The sequence below is a fragment of the Cyprinodon tularosa genome, unplaced genomic scaffold (assembly GCF_016077235.1).
Source record: "Cyprinodon tularosa strain WSP-4 unplaced genomic scaffold, ASM1607723v1 ctg107, whole genome shotgun sequence".
Classification (NCBI taxonomy): Eukaryota; Metazoa; Chordata; class Actinopteri; order Cyprinodontiformes; family Cyprinodontidae; genus Cyprinodon; species Cyprinodon tularosa.
Genome location: NW_024037860.1, coordinates 2376558 through 2395139, shown reverse-complemented (window position 1 = coordinate 2395139; position 18582 = coordinate 2376558). Strand labels below are relative to the sequence as shown.

General features: G+C 37.3%; 1 protein-coding gene across 1 annotated transcript in view; it reads right to left on the bottom strand.

Annotated features, from left to right (window-relative positions):
• The window catches only part of depdc1b (DEP domain containing 1B), a 31392-nt gene extending 24059 nt beyond the window's left edge, over nt 1-7333 (bottom strand). Inside the window, exons 1-3 of the mRNA XM_038289172.1 lie at nt 7141-7333; nt 4255-4520; nt 186-330 (exon numbers count right to left, since the gene is read on the bottom strand). Coding sequence (XP_038145100.1) covers nt 186-330; nt 4255-4520; nt 7141-7188 — 459 coding nt within the window. The 5' untranslated portion in view covers nt 7189-7333. The remainder of the gene's footprint in view (nt 1-185; nt 331-4254; nt 4521-7140) is intronic.
• Between the last annotated feature and the right edge of the window lie 11249 nt (nt 7334-18582).

Here is an 18582-nt window from a genome sequence, read left to right as displayed (position 1 = left end):
TAACAGCGAAGCTTGAAATATTTTAATAAATTCAGCCTCTCTTCCACTCTAGTGTATATTTCCATTTCTTTCTGTATGTACAGGATATTGAAACAGTAAAAAGTTCACTTCATATTAAATTTCCATATTTACACTGGTTCAATAAAGACAGAGCAGCTACTGAAACCCTCAGGGCCTTTTCTCACCAGTAATGCAGACTTCTGAGGTGCAACGTTTTCTCTCTGAGGCAGTTCCTCATAGTCATCCCAGCGGATGAGTCTGGGCAGATCGCTGCCGTCTCTCCATGAAGGTCTTGTTGGAAGGGACTTGAGGGGAGACATTGTGGGGAACCTGAAGGGGAAGATGACAGCACTTCAGCAGGATGAAAGAAAAAACAATAAGAGCTGCACTGTCAAGATGGAGTCAAGATCTTTTTGTATGAAATAAAAAAAGCAAAAAAAGAATGATTTCTTCTTCCCAGTAGCTTTGTTGTTATTTCTGGTAAGAGGTTGTAGAAGAGCAAGAACAAAACCTCATTTAATTAGCTTGTCATCAGTAGAGAAGTCTGTATCATGTGGGAACTACTGAAATGATTGAACTTTTTGAGGTGAAAACTTATTAACAAGCACCTGTTAGTGCTCCTGTCATGAACCTGAGATGATTATTATTATGTATTGACAGATGACCGTTGATATATGAATGATATATGAATGGCAGAATTTAGGTGTACAGCAGGCTGGCGTATAACTAACTGGCCTGCATACAATAACGAAAAAACCTCCACAGATTTTAAGACAGGATTTTTTTTTAAATAGAAATTTTCTAACTTTTGGGACAATATGGTCTGATAAAGAGTACATTTATATACATGTTTAAGCCAGAATGATTTGAAATTTAAATATGACTTCCCTAAGACTTTAAGGTTGATTGGTTGTATTTTGACCATTTTCTTATTGTTATGTTCTTTGTCCTGCCTAATTAGTTAATTTTCCCTTTTCTGTTTATTTTTGGTAATGTCTTTCTCTATTAGTTGGTGTTTTTTGTTTGGTTCCTTAGTTAATTCCTTTTAGAATTATTAACTCTGTTTATCTCCTTTACTTATGCATCTTTTATGTAAACTCATTTTGGTTCATTAGTCTCCCTTCTTCACCACTAGCTAAACATAATTTTATTCGATCAGCTCTTGTGGTTTGGTTCTAATTTCTTCACCTTCGTCATATAATGCTCATCTGGTCCCATTGTTCTTAGTTTAATTCTTCCATTTGACCGGATGTTGACCGCTCTCCGATAGCAAGACCACTATGTAATTTATCATAATATTTCTCTTAATAGCCCTTTCTAACTGGCCCGAAAAAACAGTTTAAAGCCGGGAACAATCAGCTTTAAGTGGAAGTGGGAGTAGCTCTCTGACGTGTGTCTACCCGTCAGGGAGCTAAGCGACCCTCGTTAAAATCGCCTCGGCTCTGATCAGCATACTGTGGGAACACCACGGCCGGGTTGACACGCTAAATTATGCGAAGACTTTAAACACAACATCGTATGTCACTACATCGTGCCCCCAACCCGGTCCCTCAGTGAGGTCTAGAAGCACAAAATCTCTATATCCTGATATATGTCATGGTCTTGGTTCTGTTGTTCTTTACTTTGCTCCTTGTTTTCTAGTTTTATTGGTTTAATTCCAGTTTGGTTGTAATTTCTAGATTTATGTTAGTCATGTTTTTCTGTTGTTCTCTGTTGCCCTCTTGTGTGTTTGTGTGTGTTCCTTTCCCCTTGGCTCCCTTGTTGTCTCCTCTCATACCTGCTCCTTGTCAGCTCGTTAACCCTCCCTTTGTCTCTGTCAGCTATACAGGTGCTGGTCATAAAATTAGAATATCATGAAAAAGTAGATTGATTTCAGTAATTCCATTTAAAAAGTGAAACTTGTATATTATATTCATACATTACATACAAACTCATATATTTCAGATGTTTATTTTGTTTAATTTTGATGATTACAAATGACAACAAATGAAAATCTCAAATTCATCATATCAGAAAATTAGAATATTGTGAAAAGGTTCAAAATTGATGGCCCCTGGTGCCACACTCTAATCAGCTAATTAACTCAAACCACCTGCAAAAGCCTTTAAATGGTCTTTCAGTCTAGTTCTATAGGCTACACAATCATGGGGAAGACTGCTGACTTGACAGTTGTCCAAAAGACGACCATCGACACCTTGCACAAGGAGGGCAAGACACAAAAGGTCATCGCTAAAGAGGCTGGCTGTTCACAGAGCTCAGTGTCCAAGCACATTAATAGAGAGGCGAAGGGAAGGAAAAGATGTGGTCGAAAAAAGTGTACAAGCAAGAGAGATAACCGCACCCTGGAGAGGATTGTGAAACAAAACCCATTCAAAAATGTGGGGGAGATTCACAAAGAGTGGACTGCAGCTGGAGTGAGTGCTTCAAGAACCACCACACACAGACGTATGAAAGACATTGGTTTCTGCTGTCGCATTCCTTGTGTCAAGCCACTCTTGAACCACAGACAGCGTCAGAAGCGTCTTGCCTGGGCTAAAGAGAAACAGGACTGGACTGCTGGTGAGTGGTCCAAAGTCATGTTCTCTGATGAAAGTAAATTTTGCATTTCCTTTGGAAATCAAGGTCCCAGAGTCTGGAGGAAAAGAAGAGAGGCACTTCATCCACGTTGCTTGAAGTCCAGTGTAAAGTTTCCACAGTCAGTGATGGTTTGGGGTGCCATGTCATCTGCTGGTGTTGGTCCATTGTGTTTTCTGAGGTCCAGGGTCAACGCAGCCACATACCAGGAAGTTTTAGAGCACTTCATGCTTCCTGCAGCTGACCAACTTTTTGGAGATGCAGATTTCATTTTCCAACAGGACTTGGCACCTGCACACAGTGCCAAAGCTACCAGTACCTGGTTGAAGGACCATGGTATCCCTGTTCTTAATTGGCCAGCAAACTCTCCTGACCTTAACCCCATAGAAAATCTATGGGGTATTGTGAAGAAGAAGATGCAATACACCAGACCCAACAATTCAGAAGAGCTAAAAGCCACTATTAGAGCAACCTGGGCTATCATAACACCTGAGCAGTGCCACAGACTGATCGACTCCATGCCACGCCGCATTGCTGCAGTAATACAGGCCAAAGGAGGCCCAACTAAATACTGAGTGCTGTACATGCTCATACTTTTCATGTTCATACTTTTCAGTTGGCCAACATTTCTATAAATCCTTTGTTTTTATTGGTCTTCAGTAATATTCTAATTTTCTGATATGATGAATTTGAGATTTTCATTTGTTGTCATTTGTAATCATCAAAATTAAACAAAATAAACATCTGAAATATATGAGTTTGTATGTAATGTATGAATATAATATACAAGTTTCACTTTTTCAATGGAATTACTGAAATCAATCTACTTTTTCATGATATTCTAATTTTATGACCAGCACCTGTATATGCTCTCCCTCTGCTCACACTCTTTGTTGGTTCCTTTTCTTTGCTGTCTTCCCCTCGTCTCTCACTGGCTCCTCGTGTTTGGTTTTCCCTTGATGTCTCCATAGTTCTGGTTTGCTTTTCATTATTAGTTGGATTTTTGCATTCCTGCCTTTGTTTACTTTTTGCCCCATTAAACCCCAAGAGATCTCCTCAGCCTCTCTGCCTCTCCATTTGGGTCCTCAAACCACAACTAACCCTGACAATATATCTATAATATATTTGTGCAAGTTGGCGTTTCTGGTTATTACATTGACATTCATGTTTGCCCTCAAAATATCCTCATTTTTGGAATGTTACAAGGTCTAGTCCTGAATTATGCACTGCAAAAAATATGAGCAAATATGTTGAAATTGCTTGGATTAAGTGCACTTACCCTTAATTTTAACAGGTAAATGAAATGATCTGCCAATGGATTGAGTCTTTTTATTCTTAAAATAAGATAATTAGATAATATGCACTTGAAATAAGACAATGCAACTGTTTTTTTCTTATTTTACATGTAAATTGTCTTGTTCCATTGGCAGACTGTTTCACTTATCTCCTCAATTCAAGAAAAATGCACTTATTTTAATTAAAAAATGACTTATGCGAATTTTTATTTTTTTGTTGTGTAATAACAATATTGGCTTGAAATTTTGATTTTCAACGTATTTCACTGAGTGCAATATAAAGGGCGAAGTTTCTGCTTCTCCATACCAAAACCTGAGCAAAACCAACTGGTAAAGAAGAGAACTATTTCAACACCAAATGTTGTTTTGTTTCTGCCTTTGTTACCTGTACAGATGACTGTTGTCTTCAAAGTCCTCTGTCCCGTGGCGTCCTTTGATGTCCTCAATCACATGGGCCTTAAAGAACTTCCTGAGTAGCTGTAGAGTCTGGTAACGGGTTACCTCAGGCCCAAAGTTGTAGTTGCTTCTGAGCAGCTCATGAAGATAATCCACTGCCTCTGTACCAGTGAAAGTGCTGTCGTAGTAGCGAAAGTTTGCCCAGTGCCTCCGTAATGGCATGCCTCCACGGAAAAGTTTAATGGTTTCATTCCACTGCAGTAGAAAGATACAGAAGGTGTTTTTGAAATGGTTATAGAAATTCTGTTCTGAATAAATTCTCATTTAAGGCCCGTTGGGGCATCGAGCTTATTGGCAGGGAATAAGTCAAACATGTGATATATCATGTCATAAAAAATGTATAACAAGAATGAGAGTCACTGCTTACAAGCAGGCTTCAAATGTTAAAAAAGAAAAAGTTTACATCTTTCTCCATGCAGCACTAAATTAGTTGAGAAACCGCTCATGAGATATAGAGCAGTGGTATAGTTTTTTGGTTCATATGTTAAAAAAATGTCATAACTATTCCATAAGAAAGATTATCTTTGAATAAATATAGCTATTTTAAACTAGCTATAAAAAAAATCCCATATTTGAATGACTGACTTTTCAAAATTAATTAAAAAAATTGTCTGAATCAAAAGAATAAAATAAAAATAATATAAGACAAAGAAAATGCTTCAAACAAAAAACAAAACCAAAACAAAGCCTTAATACTGGACTTGAGAGGATCGGTAAAACTACCAGGATCTCATAGGAGAAAAAACAATACAGGTAAATAATAATGTACATCTGTCTGCAGGTCTTGTTGCTCTACAGCAGAGAAAACTATTTTCAACATGTTAGGGGCTTCTTTTTAAGGAGAGCGGCTAGTGGAAAGAGTGTTTTGTGTCTGTCTCGTCTCCTGATGGTGCACTGTTCCTTCCCTGCGGAGTCCTCAGGATTTTGGCTCGGAACGAGGGGAGGATCAGTTTTTATTCCTGTAAGCCTGGCTCCAAGGAGGAGACCAGTTAAAGTTTCCTGCAAGTCCTCCGCCACGTCAGTTGACAGTCCAGGGGCTGGATTGTGCCCCTTTAAGGACTTGGACTGAACTGTTAAATTAGGTAAGTGACTCTGATAATCATCAGCTGTCAGATGATCGTGGTCACTTACCTGTGTTTCTCCCACAATTAGTGTGAGATTTGCCGGTCCCCTGCCCCACTCCTCGCAGATCCTCAGCAGCTCCACTTCCGGTCTGTCTGTTTATTTCTTTGTTTAAACAAACGTTTTAAACTTTCCTACTGGCTGTCTCACCTTGAATACTGGGTCCACCTGTCCCAGTCTATGACTGAGCTAACCTGGTTGGGACAGAGGGTGTCATCTGTCTCTGCTCTCCTTAAAACCAATCATATTGTTATCTTTCCTCATTTAGTCAAGAGAGTTTTGTCGTGGTTTAGAGCGAATAATAAAAAGAAAATCAGTCAGTAGGTCCGGTGACACATCAGGTCCTTTTAATGAGGATCTAATTAAAGAATGAGGGCCATCAATTCAGAGAATTAAAAACTTATAGGGAGAGGAATCTCAGACCGTCTATCTTTCATATTCAGAAAGTTATCTTTATGAGAGCTTTACCTCAAAATCCATCACATACATCCACAACCTTATCTCCAACTGACTTCTTTAACAGGGATTTAACAGAACTTAATATCAGTGAGAGCACGTTGATATGTGATAACAGCATTATTATTACTTATTATAATGAAACACAGGATCACTAGCACTACCACTGGCAGGCAGTCTGTCCGTCCGTCCATCCATCTATCTATCATCCATCCATATCCAGATTATGATCATATATATATATATATATATATATATATATATATATATATATATATATATATATATATATATATATATATATATATATATATATATAGCTTGAAATCCAGTAAACTGTAATGCAATATTTACATTCTCCCTATACATTCTAAATGAAAATTGTGTAACATTCATTGTTTTATGCAGCTGACTTTTTTAAGGCTATATATTAATATAGTTTGATTAAGTATTTAGGCTGATTTATTATTAATGTTATGCAGCTAAGGCCAGTCTAAAACCATGCTATAATGAAAGTAAAGGATTGATTTCATGATCCTTGAAATGTCTATTATACCTATGTAATATTAAATCTATCTATCTATCTATCTATCCATTCATAAACATATTATTGAGAGTTATAAATGTTATTTTTCAATGCTTATTTTTCTGTCTTCTTGTAGTATTACTAAATGTAAACTAGGAACACATCTAAACATTTCCTTAAAATGTACTGTTCATTATTCACTAAAAAGCACAAGGATCAAAGTTCACAGCCTATTAGGGAATACATTGTATACTATTGTTTTGGGGTGTTTTTCTTTAATGTAGTATTTTTTTTTTTTATTGTAATTAATTGTAGATTTTAGCGTGATCCTGTTGCTCAGGTAGCTTTGTTTGCAAATCGGCAACAATATATAACCTAAACAGTGAATTATTACGCAGTAATGACAATTAGAAGTGAATCGGTTGTGAATAATTTAGCCGGGGAGTCATTCAGTCTGTCTGTCTGGGCTAAAATGATTTGCTTTGTAGGAAATGTTGTTTTCTAAAAGGTAATTTAACCCATTTATGAAAAACTAGCTTAAAACTAAACAGCCTGTTGTGTTTCTCCATTAAAACGCACGTGTCCAACATGGATACAAAACTTTAATTTTCTCTTCATCTAACTTAAACATAAACGCTGGTAGAATAAAAGTGACGGTGGACTTCAGTGTAAACTTCTCTAGGTTATTCCTCCAACCAGCAGCAGACTCACCAGCTTCGTGGCCCGGTACGGTCCGGCTCCGATAACTTTGCCTTCCATTCCCTCACAGCCACAAGTTACCGTCTATCACACGAGCAAAAACATGAAGAAGAAGCTGTTTGTAGGATACCTCTAGGTTAAAGAAATGAGCGAAGAGGACATAAACAGAAACGTTGCTCCCAACTTTGAATCTGGTGCGTCACGGCGATATAGCGACGTGATTGGTTGGTGAAGTGATCACGTGACCTGAACTTCAAAGATTGATTTGGCAGCATGGAGCCTACTTTAACCGGCTGTGTTAACATAAATTAATCGGTTAAATTATACAAACTTTTTCTAATAGGTTCTGGAGTTGTAAGTGTATGGAAGATAATTAGGTACTCTGAAAAAATAAAATAAAAACGTTTTCTGATTTTTAAATGTTTTTTCAGTTTAATATGGGAAAAAAGTCAGAATTCTGACTTAATCTCAAAATTCTGACTTTTATCCCATATTAAACTGAAATAAAATTTAAAAAATCTGATAACTTTTTTTTTTCCAGTGGCCCTAATCCTTTTCCATAGTAAGTGAGAAATTTGAAATTATATTATTTTCCAGTATGATTAGAAAATAAAAAAGGTAAACCTTTCAATAATCCCTTAATTAATCCTGAACTGTATCATATCTAGGATCCATTGTTGTGACAGAAAGGTTCAGATATTTTTATCTACCAGAGTGTAATTATAAATCTTTCATACTTTAGCCTTTAATAATGAAACTAATACATATAACTAATCAGTGGTGTTAATGCAGAGCTGCTAATAGAAAACCCTTATGTTAGACATTTTAAAACTGATAGCTGAATAAATCCCTTTATATGAACGCAGACAGTAATAATGCTTCATAAATATTCAGAATTTGATGCACAGAGAAAGTGAAACTTTTTTAATAATACCCTTAATAGAACTGATGTTAAGTTATTTAAGTTTTATTACTATAACGAATACAATCTCATAAAAAGTGCAATGTTAATTCTTCAAAAAACACTGGAATGAATTCCAATGTTTTTGACCTGATACTAAGCCAGGAGTTTATAACTGTCCTTTCCATCAGTGAGATTAGGACAATTGGAAACTTGTTCTGTCTTATTTCTGTAAATCAAAGTATCTTCTCACTGTCTTAATTAACTGAGATGAATGTTTTAAAGTGAACCACTGACCACGGTGACTGCAGCCTATTGTACTTGCTAAATGTATTATTTGACAAATGTCCGTTATAATTATATGTAACTTGACATTGACTCTCCAAAGTTATATATTAAAAGGTCAAAAGAATGAATGAATAAAAAGAGGCATGGTTAGGACACTGATAGATTCTCAAAGATGTCAGGGAAATAAGACAGCAATCAGGGGAAACAACCAAGTACTAAAAAACCTCTGTGTTAGAAGTAATTCATTCTATTCGATTTTATATATATATATATATACATATATATATATATATATATATATATATATATATATATATATATATATATATATATATATATATATATATATATATATATATATATATATATATATATATATATATATATATATATATATATATATATATATATATATATATATATGTATATAGGGTTTATAAAAAATATAAAAAAAATTTATACAACCTCAATATCAACTTGGCTAGACATGGAAAACTATGAGATAAAAAAACATTTAAAACTTCATGTAAAATGTAGGCAACTTATTGAACAATACTACTGTTTTATTCTACATTTACTAGATGGATGGATGGATGGATGGATGGATGGATGGATGGATGGATGGATGGATGGATGGATGGATGGATGGATGGATGGATGGATGGATGGATAGATAGATAGATAGATAGATAGATAGATAGATAGATAGATAGATAGATAGATAGATAGATAGATAGATAGATAGATAGATAGATAGATAGATAGATAGATAGAGTTGGAGTAAGTAAGTAATGCAAGTAAAGATATATGAGAAAAGATAAAAGATGGCGGTGAGTCTGCAAACAAGTTGCTGGAAGACCACATTAAGATGTCACTGGGAAGGTCACAATGTGAGACAAACATGTAAAGCACTGCAGGGCTCCGTTCATCCAATTATTGTTCAGAATTCTACATTGCCTCTTCTGTTCCTTTATCCAAGAGAGTATTCTGTGGACTAATAAAAACAAAAGTGAATCTATTAGTTTTCAGTTATCAGTTGTTCTGCTTTGTTGATCCTTGATTTATTTTCCATTATATTCAAGCAGTCTTTAGTTACTCTCTGTTGCCCCCTTATGCTTGTTTCCTTTCCCCTAGGCTTCCCTCTAGTGAGTTCCACTCACACCTGATCCATATTCAGCTAATTAGTCCATCCTTTGTTCTGTTCCCCTTATATACTCCACCTCTCCAGTCACTTGGTGCTGGTTCCTTGCTGTTGTTTGTTGCTTCCTCATCTCTGGCTCACCACTTGAGTTTCCCTTGATGTTTTCTTGTCATTTGTTTCTTTGTATTGTTGTGTTTTGCCTCAGTTACTCATTAAATCTACAGGATTCACCTCAGCCTCCTGGTCTCTGCATTTAGGTCCTCAAAACCTCCACCCCATCGTGACAGTATTGTTTAAAGACAGTTGTCTGTTATGGATGATATTTATAGACATCAAACTGAAATAAGCCAGATTGTAATTTGTTATTAAATGAATCTAAATGCTAACATAGATCTCTAGCCTTGTTTGATTTGTAGTTGGATTTAGGTTTTCAACCCACAAAGCTTGTTGTATGGTAAATATGCTAATTTGATCAGATTTCTAATATGAAAATATGTACACTTCTCATTTTACCTATTTTTATAGTTTTATAATTTTACAATTACTCTTTTATACTTTATATTATTTTATTGAGCTTGTAGGAGGGAGGTAAAACTTGTTCCTCCTTCAAGAAGTCAAACAATCTTCAGTGAGTTTTAAGACAGCGGGTGTTTTGTAAACCAATTGTCTTCTGCTGATGAAGGTTCTCAGTCATCCAGGTCATAGTCATACCGTAAAAATTCAAAAAATATCCACTGGACTTGGTTTTCAAGATTTGAAGACGTTTTGCCACCTCTCCAGGAAGCTTTCTCAATTCAAATGTCTGGATCCGCCGTGAGTTGAGTCTTATATGGACAAGGCCTTGTATTGCTTGGAAACATGCAATGGTAACCGATGAATGGGTCGTTTAGTTCCATCGTTAGCCTGTAATATCTGAAACTGTCTATGATTCTAGGGGTCGGTCGTTAAAGGGGGGATTGCCATTAAGGGGGGATTGTCTCCTGTAATACCTGAAACCTGTCTGGGATTGTTAAGGGTTGGTCGTTAAGGAGGTATTGTTCACCGGCTGGAGCGGGTAGGTTCCTCTGTGATGCGGTGGGGGGTTTGGTGATATCTGGAAGGGATCATGTCTATGATTGAATTGTATGTTTTTGGAAGCTGGAATCTGAGTCCACCACCTCTGTTTAAAGTTGTTCTTTCTCTCTTAACGTAGATGGCTTCCTTCACGCCCCTCTCAAACCACCTATTTTCTTTATCCAGAATATGGACATTCTGGTCCTCAAAAGAATGTCCTTTGTCCACAAGGTGTAGGTGTACTGCGGAGTCTTGTCCAGAGGCGGCCGCTCTTCTGTGTTGGGCCATGCGTCTGTGGAGAGGTTGTTTTGTTTCGCCAATATAAAGATCACAGCATTCCTCGCTGCACTGAACAGCATATACCACTCCGCTCATATTCGGTCTGGGGGTTTTATCTTTAGGATGCACTAGCCTCTGTTTAAGGGTTTGGTTTGGCTTGAAATGTACTGGGATCTTGTGTTTGGAGAAAATCCTCTTGAGCTTTTCAGACACTCCAGCAACATAAGGGATTGTGATGTTTTTGCGTTTAATTTTCCCATCGCTGTCTTCTGTTGCTTGTCTTTTGGATTTCCTTGCTGATTTGATAAAGGCCCAGTTTGGATATCCACAGTTTCGGAGAGCATCTTTGATGTGTTTCTGTTCTTTTTGCTTCCCATCTGTTTTAGTAGGGACATGTTCTGCCCAGTGTTGTAAGGTTCTGATGACTGAGAGTTTGTGTTCCAGTGGGTGGTGTGAGTCAAAAAGAAGAAGACACAGAAGAGCGGCCGCCTCTGGACAAGACTCCGCAGTACACCTACACCTTGTGGACAAAGGACATTCTTTTGAGGACCAGAATGTCCATATTCTGGATAAAGAAAATAGGTGGTTTGAGAGGGGCATGAAGGAAGCCATCTACGTTAAGAGAGAAAAAACAACTTTAAACAGAGGTGGTGGACTCAGATTCCAGCTTCCAAAAACATACAATTCAATCATAGACATGATCCCTTCCAGATATCACCAAACCCCCCACCCCATCACAGAGGAACGAGGGACCTACCCGCTCCAGCCGGTGAACAATACCTCCTTAACGACCGACTCTTAACAATCACAGACAGATTTCAGGTATTACAGGAGACAATCCACCCCCTTAATGGCAATCCCCCCTTTAACGACCGACCCCTAGAATCATAGACAGTTTCAGATATTACAGGCTAACGATGGAACTAAACGACCCATTCATCGGTTACCATTGCATGTTTTCAAGCAATACAAGGCCTTGTCCATATAAGACTCAACTCACGGCGGATCCAGACATTTGAATTGAGAAAGCTTCCTGGAGAGGTGGCGAAATGTCTTCAAATCTTGAAAACCAAGTCCAGTGGATATTTTTTGCATTTTTACGGTACAATTGTCTTCTCTAAATTTGATCTAGTTGTTCTGAGTTGAGGCTTTGTCATTGTTTTAGCAGAGAGTGTGTTTAGAGCTGAATATTTCATGCACTGCTGCTTGGAGACAGAAGTATTTTTTATTTTTATTTTGTATTATTTTGTGGTTTTCTTGTTCTTAAAGAAATCCCCTGCTGAATTATTGTTCTCTTATTTCAAAATGCAGTGTTCCCAAGTGACCACATTGTTTTCATCCATAGTTGAAGCATTTGTAATTATATCATCTCAGATATATAAATCACCTTCAATTAACATATCCCTCCACTAACATTTTAGATGTAATTTAATGAAAAATAATCCTCTGTTTTGCTTTGAGAATTAGATGCTAAGATCACTGCAATGTTGTGTATGTCAAAATGATTCCATCAGCAGCCAGTTCTGCTTAAAGGCACTTGGATAAAGGAGGAGAAGAGGAACCTTCTAAAGGTAACAGCGATGCAGTAAATATTCCAATATCTGCTTGCTGTCGTCATTCTTACTTCTTCCCCCTATGTAAGCCATTTCTGAGATAAACAGATGTGCGATGCAAGATTTGCTGTGTCACATTACATTTTAATGTAAACTTTGTTTCATTGAAGTTTTCCAGCATTTTTCACAGTTTTGCTGAGTGGATAACAACTATAAAAATGAGGAAAGTTAGAGTTTTAGATGCATGGTGGATGTGTTCATCTGCTGTCTTGTGATAGCAAACTCAATGGGGACCCAATTACCTGCCCGGGTTAGTTGCAAAACTTCAAAAAAACTGCACATGTGGGAATAGTATGTAGCTACAGAGGTAGCTTGAAAATGTTGTGAATGTTTGGATAAAATGCATGATACCTTCAATCAAACCTAAGTGATTAGAAGCTCCATATCTGAAGTAATAAAGAAATCCACAGCAGTTGTATGAAACGTGAAGGAAACATAGACCCACACGCCATAAGGCACAAGTATATGATGGGAGAGAAATTAGACATCATTTTAACTTCGTAATTTGTACATATTTAATGCATGCTGTGCATTTCTCTACAGCCCCCCCTTACTCTTTCTCCCCTGGTATTATTAATTGTGGTCATAAATCAAAAACTAAAGAGTTCACATGTGTATGATTTAATCTTGGATAAACACAGGTGTGATTAAAGGCTCAGCTTTTTGTTAGAGAACATTGGTGAGCAGATGGGCAGGGTTAAGGAACCGTTTCTCAGAGCAGTTATAGTAACATTGGAGGAGCTGCAGATCCACAGCTTAAAGGTATAGGGGCGATCTTTTATCTCTGGATGGATCATCTAAATAAGTGCTCCTTCTAATTGTCAAACATTCTGGTGATATGTTTACATAAGGCCGTTAGCTATCTTTTTCTGCATTTCAGGCATAAATGTGTGGTGAGATACGTTTCAGACAGTCATTGAAGCTCAACTTTCTCACCATGCTTCTATGAAAATGGCAGAGGGTCGTAAGAGAAAAAGTGTCAACGAGGTGTATGAGAAGAAAAGAAAGGCCTCAGACGAGGCAGATATATCCCACAATGCTTTGCTCAGTAATGCAGATTAAAATCAGAATTTGATGCAGAGAGAAAGTTAAAAAAATGTAATAATACCCTTAATAGAAGTGATGTTACATTATTTAAGTTTTATTACTATAACAAATACACTCTCATACAAAGTGCAATCTTAATTCTTCAAAAAACATAGGAATGAATTCCAATGTTTTTGACCTGATACTAAGCCAGGAGTTTATAACTGCCATTGCCATCAGTGAGATTAGGACAATTGGAAACTTGTTCTGTCTTATTTCTGTAAATAAAAGTATTTTCTTACAGTGTCTTAATTAACTGAGATGAATGTTTTAAAGTGAACCATTGACCACAGTGACTGCAGTCTATTGTACTTGCTAAATATATTATTTGACAAATGTCCCTTATAATTATATGAAACTTGACATTGACTCTCCAAAGTTACATATTAAAAGGTCAAAAGAAATGAATGAAAAGAACATGAGAAGAAAAGAAAGGCCTCAGATGAGGCAGATATATCCCACAATGCTTTGCCCTGAGAGCTCTCCTCGCAAAGCATTCTGGGATTTTCTCTCACAGCGGCCCTACAACGGCGACTAATAACAAAGATGGCGCCGGTACCTCGCGGTGGAGGACAAGTTACGTGACTAATCAGGAGTAAAAAGTTATGATAACGGTCAGTTGACCGAGTTCACTATAAAGTCCACTATAGTCCCTGCTCTATAGTGACTGAGGGATTTAGGGGTTAGAGTGGACATTCGTGTACAGGGTAGTGCATGTGCATTTTTTTTTAAAGAGGAGATTGCGGGTCTTTTAAAAAAATTGCGATAATCTTCCACTATACCTTTAATAAGGAGAATTTGATGACAGTTGCAAACTGCACAACTCAGCCTTATAAATGGAAGACAGGAAGACCATACTTTGGTTTGCAAAGGACACGCTGAACCAGAAATCTTGGGTGAATGTGCTTTGGTAAGGTGAAACCAAAGTATAATTTTTATGCCTGTTTACAATATACTATGGTCCTGACACACTAATAAGACCTAAACTGCTTCTGCAAACAAAAGAATTGGACTTTATACTCAACCGGTCCAGACGGGGTTCAAACTCCCACATTTAAATAGGGATTTTGTAGTACTGTTGGAAGACAGTGGAAGATAAAGTATCTAAGCCATTAAGTTAGAAGGAATAATAATAATAATAAATAAAAAATAGATACTTTTTTTGATGCACTACACATATATTTATCAGAAAGTGCTACCAATAGGTAGTTAAAAACCTTTTCAAATAAAAATAATAAATGTGAAAGTCAAAAAAATGGTCCAGGTCTTAAGTTTGTGATTCCACTTAACTCTGAAGATCCATCTCAAGCCAATCTGATCAAGCCTGAACTGTTTTGAAAAAGGTGAATAGTTAAAAATCTCAGTCTCTAAAAAACAGTTTTAATAGAGGCATCCATTACATATACAGCTGTTGATATAGCAAGTGAGTTGCATTGCAAAGTGTAAGTGACATGCATGAAAAAAGTTAATATTACCTTCGACTTCATAATTGTCCAATATTGTGTTTGTAAATGACATAAAATCCCACTGAAACAGATAAAAGTTGTGGTTGTGAGAAAATGTGGGGAAATCCTGCTTATATTTACCTGATTAATATAAAATTGTAAAACCTTTGCCTCAGAAGCCACCTCTTATTGTAATGTAATATTCAGATTTAAATGAGCCAATACTTTTGTTTGTTAGAGAAAGGCAGACACTCTGGAAAAGCATCCTTTTACATTTGGTGGTCTCCTTCTCTTTTGTAGTGGGTTAAAGAGAAACAAAAAGTCGGGACTGTGCTTAGTTAAACTTCATTATAACATAGCTATTAACTGCTCGCTTAAAATTATCCCTTTTTTTATTCTGTCATTGAGTTACCTTAGACACCTTCACAAAATCCTTTTTACCTTCCATGTTTTCCTTTGTGTTTTTCATTGATTAAACTATCTGTTTATCCCCATTTATTTATAGGTTTTTGCAGAAAACAACAGTGATGAGGGATTTCTTGTTTTTAAATGTTATTTTCCATCTAGTTTGACATAACAAACTGAGTGAAAAAACAATTCTAATCAGTCCTCTGAATCAACATTCAGCTTGATTCTGTTTCAATGAGACACGGCACAATAAACAGAAATAAATAACCATTTATTTTAAACAAAACATGGAAACACTCCCAAATTATTTACAACCTCCTTGTGTCAGCAGAAATCCCTATTTGGGTTGAGACATCTGTCCTCTTAGTTTACTGAGAAATTTGTAGCAGAATATTATGTTTCTAATAAGATTTATACTTTGGGGATTTGGAATCTAGGTCATTGCCTTGGGTTTTTAATTATAATTCTTTTCCCAAAAGTTCTTGCTACTTGAGGGTCAGGTTGTGCAATGCCCTGTTTAGAGAAGCTGTTTTACTATAGGAATATGTACGTTTCAATCTGAAAAACTCACACAACTAGAAGAAATGTATTGATACAATTACATTAGTTGGTTATATAACACAGGTTGAGAGAACCTGTCCATGATAAGCAAGCATCAAGCGACAGTGGAGAGGAAAAATTCCCCATTGGTAAATGTCCTGTATTTATATAGCGCTACTACCCAGGGGCTCACTGACAGAAGCAAGGCTGCCATACACTGGTGCCACAGGGCCCTCTGACTACCACCATTGATGGTGGTCAAAAGGCCCCTAACATTGGGAGGAACCCAGAGAAAACCACACCAGCATATGCTTTGAGAAGGAGTCTGAGGATCACATCTTGGTACTTATGGCAGTCATACTACCCCTGGCAAACACAAGGAGGGCTGTGCAGCTCTCCAAAGAAATGGTATCCCACACTAATACTTACCCACTTGCAAACCGGTCATACAGATGGATGTTGCGGGCAGCAGATCGCCCTCTACAGTGTCTCCAGACTTTTTCATGTCTCTAACAGTTTGTGCAGACACATGCACGTTTGTGGCCTGGTACAGGTCACTTTGCAGGACTCTGACAGTACTCCTCCTGTTCCTCCATGCACAAAGGCCGAGGTAGTGGTCCTGCTACTGGGTTGTTGCCCGCATACAGTCTCCTCCACGTCTCCTGGTGTACTGGCCTGTCTACTGGGGGCCCTTCCAGCCTCTGGAAACTACACTGACAGAAACAGCAAACCTCAGGTATACAGTGGTAGATTTCTTTACTTTTGGCATTCATCCATTTTCTCTGAGGTGCCTATCTTCAGCAGTCTAAGAGGTGGCGTACTGTACACCCTGGACAGGTTGCCAGTCTGTCGCAGGCCAGTACAGAGGTGCATAAAGACATACAACCGTACACAAACCCTCATACAATTTAGAGAACCTCACAGTCGTGTTTTTGCACTGTGGGAGGAAGTCGGAGTACCCAGAGAAAACCATGCATGTGGAGAACATGCAAACTCCATGCAGAAAGACCCCGGGTCAGGAATCGAAATCTTGAACCTTCTTGCTGCCAGGCAACAGCGCTACCCACTTTCCACCGTGCAGTCCTCTACTTTTCTTTCTACTTTTGCTTTTCCTTGAGTATGAATTCTACATGTTAGCCTTGTTTAGTTATTTTCATAAAACAGTTTTATTTGTATTAGTATTTATCTTGTAGTTCTGATCCAGTTTAGTATTATTTTCTTTTCCTGCCAGTGTATCAGCCATTTTCATTCCACCTGTTGACCATACACGTTTCCATGCCCTGATTGTGTTTTTCAGGCCAACAGCATCTGTTAATTAGCTTCTACCTGTTGCATCTTTCTTATACTGGTAGTAGTAGTTTTCACCCCTTACACTTTACCCCTAAAGAGGGTGGCGACTGCTTCAGCCACATGCATTCATTTCTTTGGGGTCTAGTATCCAATTTCCTGTCAGATCACTCTCAAAGTAGAGGCCTCTAGTGCCAGGACACAAAAATTATAATTTTCTTCTCACTTTGAATATGACTGTTAGACCTTTCTTTTACAAACCTGTTGCCTTTCTAGGCACGTTGAAACCCTGCTGACATATACAGTCAAACACAAACAGAATGCCCCTACTTGGTAGATAGTGTGGTTGTCTCTCATATTTAAAGCCATACACTGGCTTATTTATTTATGGTGGCCTAGAACTTTAAGATAGCAAATTTGAAGAATATCTTCCTCAGGAAAATAATATCATGGTTCACAGCTATCAAAATCAGGACCAGAAACCCCTGGGGATGGTAATCAAACCTGCCAGTTTGCATCCTGTTGTGTCAGGTTGGCACCACTAAACACAAAAAGACCAGTTGATTTAAAATGTTCAAGCGGTCTTCACACTCTAGCTACTCCACTTTTCACCTGCTGTTCTTAGGCAAATGATTTCAGCGCCTCAAGACCAACATTAAGAGAGCCACAGGAGTTGAGGAGAATCCCTCAAACCCTTCATCAGGAAATGCTCAAATACCACAAGTTCCCTACATATGCTTAACCACAGTGCACTTGATAATTTTTTGTCAAAACATGTATTCTTCCTTATCCTGTAACACGTTGCATATATTTTCCTAGTGTTTCATTGTTGAACTTTATAGAAATGTATATCAAGTTATATGCCAAATAACGTCCATAAATGTGAATTATTGTTCAAAAACAAACATTTAAATATTTCTTCTTCTTTTATCTCCAGACAGATGACATTATCTGTTATGCAGCAATATCAGCTAACTTGATCAAGCAGAATGCTTCTAAAGTGAGAATTGCCTCTGGCTCTTTTTTTTCTCATGATAGGTAGGAGACTCACAGTTCATGTCCTCATGAGAGTCATTTTTAATTATCTGGATCAAACACTGTCTGACATAGCTCAACAGCGACAGTCTGTCTCCCACACTGTTTCATCTATTCTACCCACCTTTATTTTTATCCTTTAATTTCTCAGATGGTAATATATTTCTCCCTATAGTGTCAATGCTGTTGGCCAACTTTAGAGTTACTTTTGTTTTTGCTTCAAGAGGTTGAAGCATATCTTTTGAAAAAAGACAATGTGTTTAGCCACAGATGGAAACTGCATAAACCTACAAAACCAGACAAAAAAAAGAACAACAAAAACAAAAAAAACTATCAGGTGTGAAATCAGGCCTCATGTATAAGGTAAACTAGACCAGC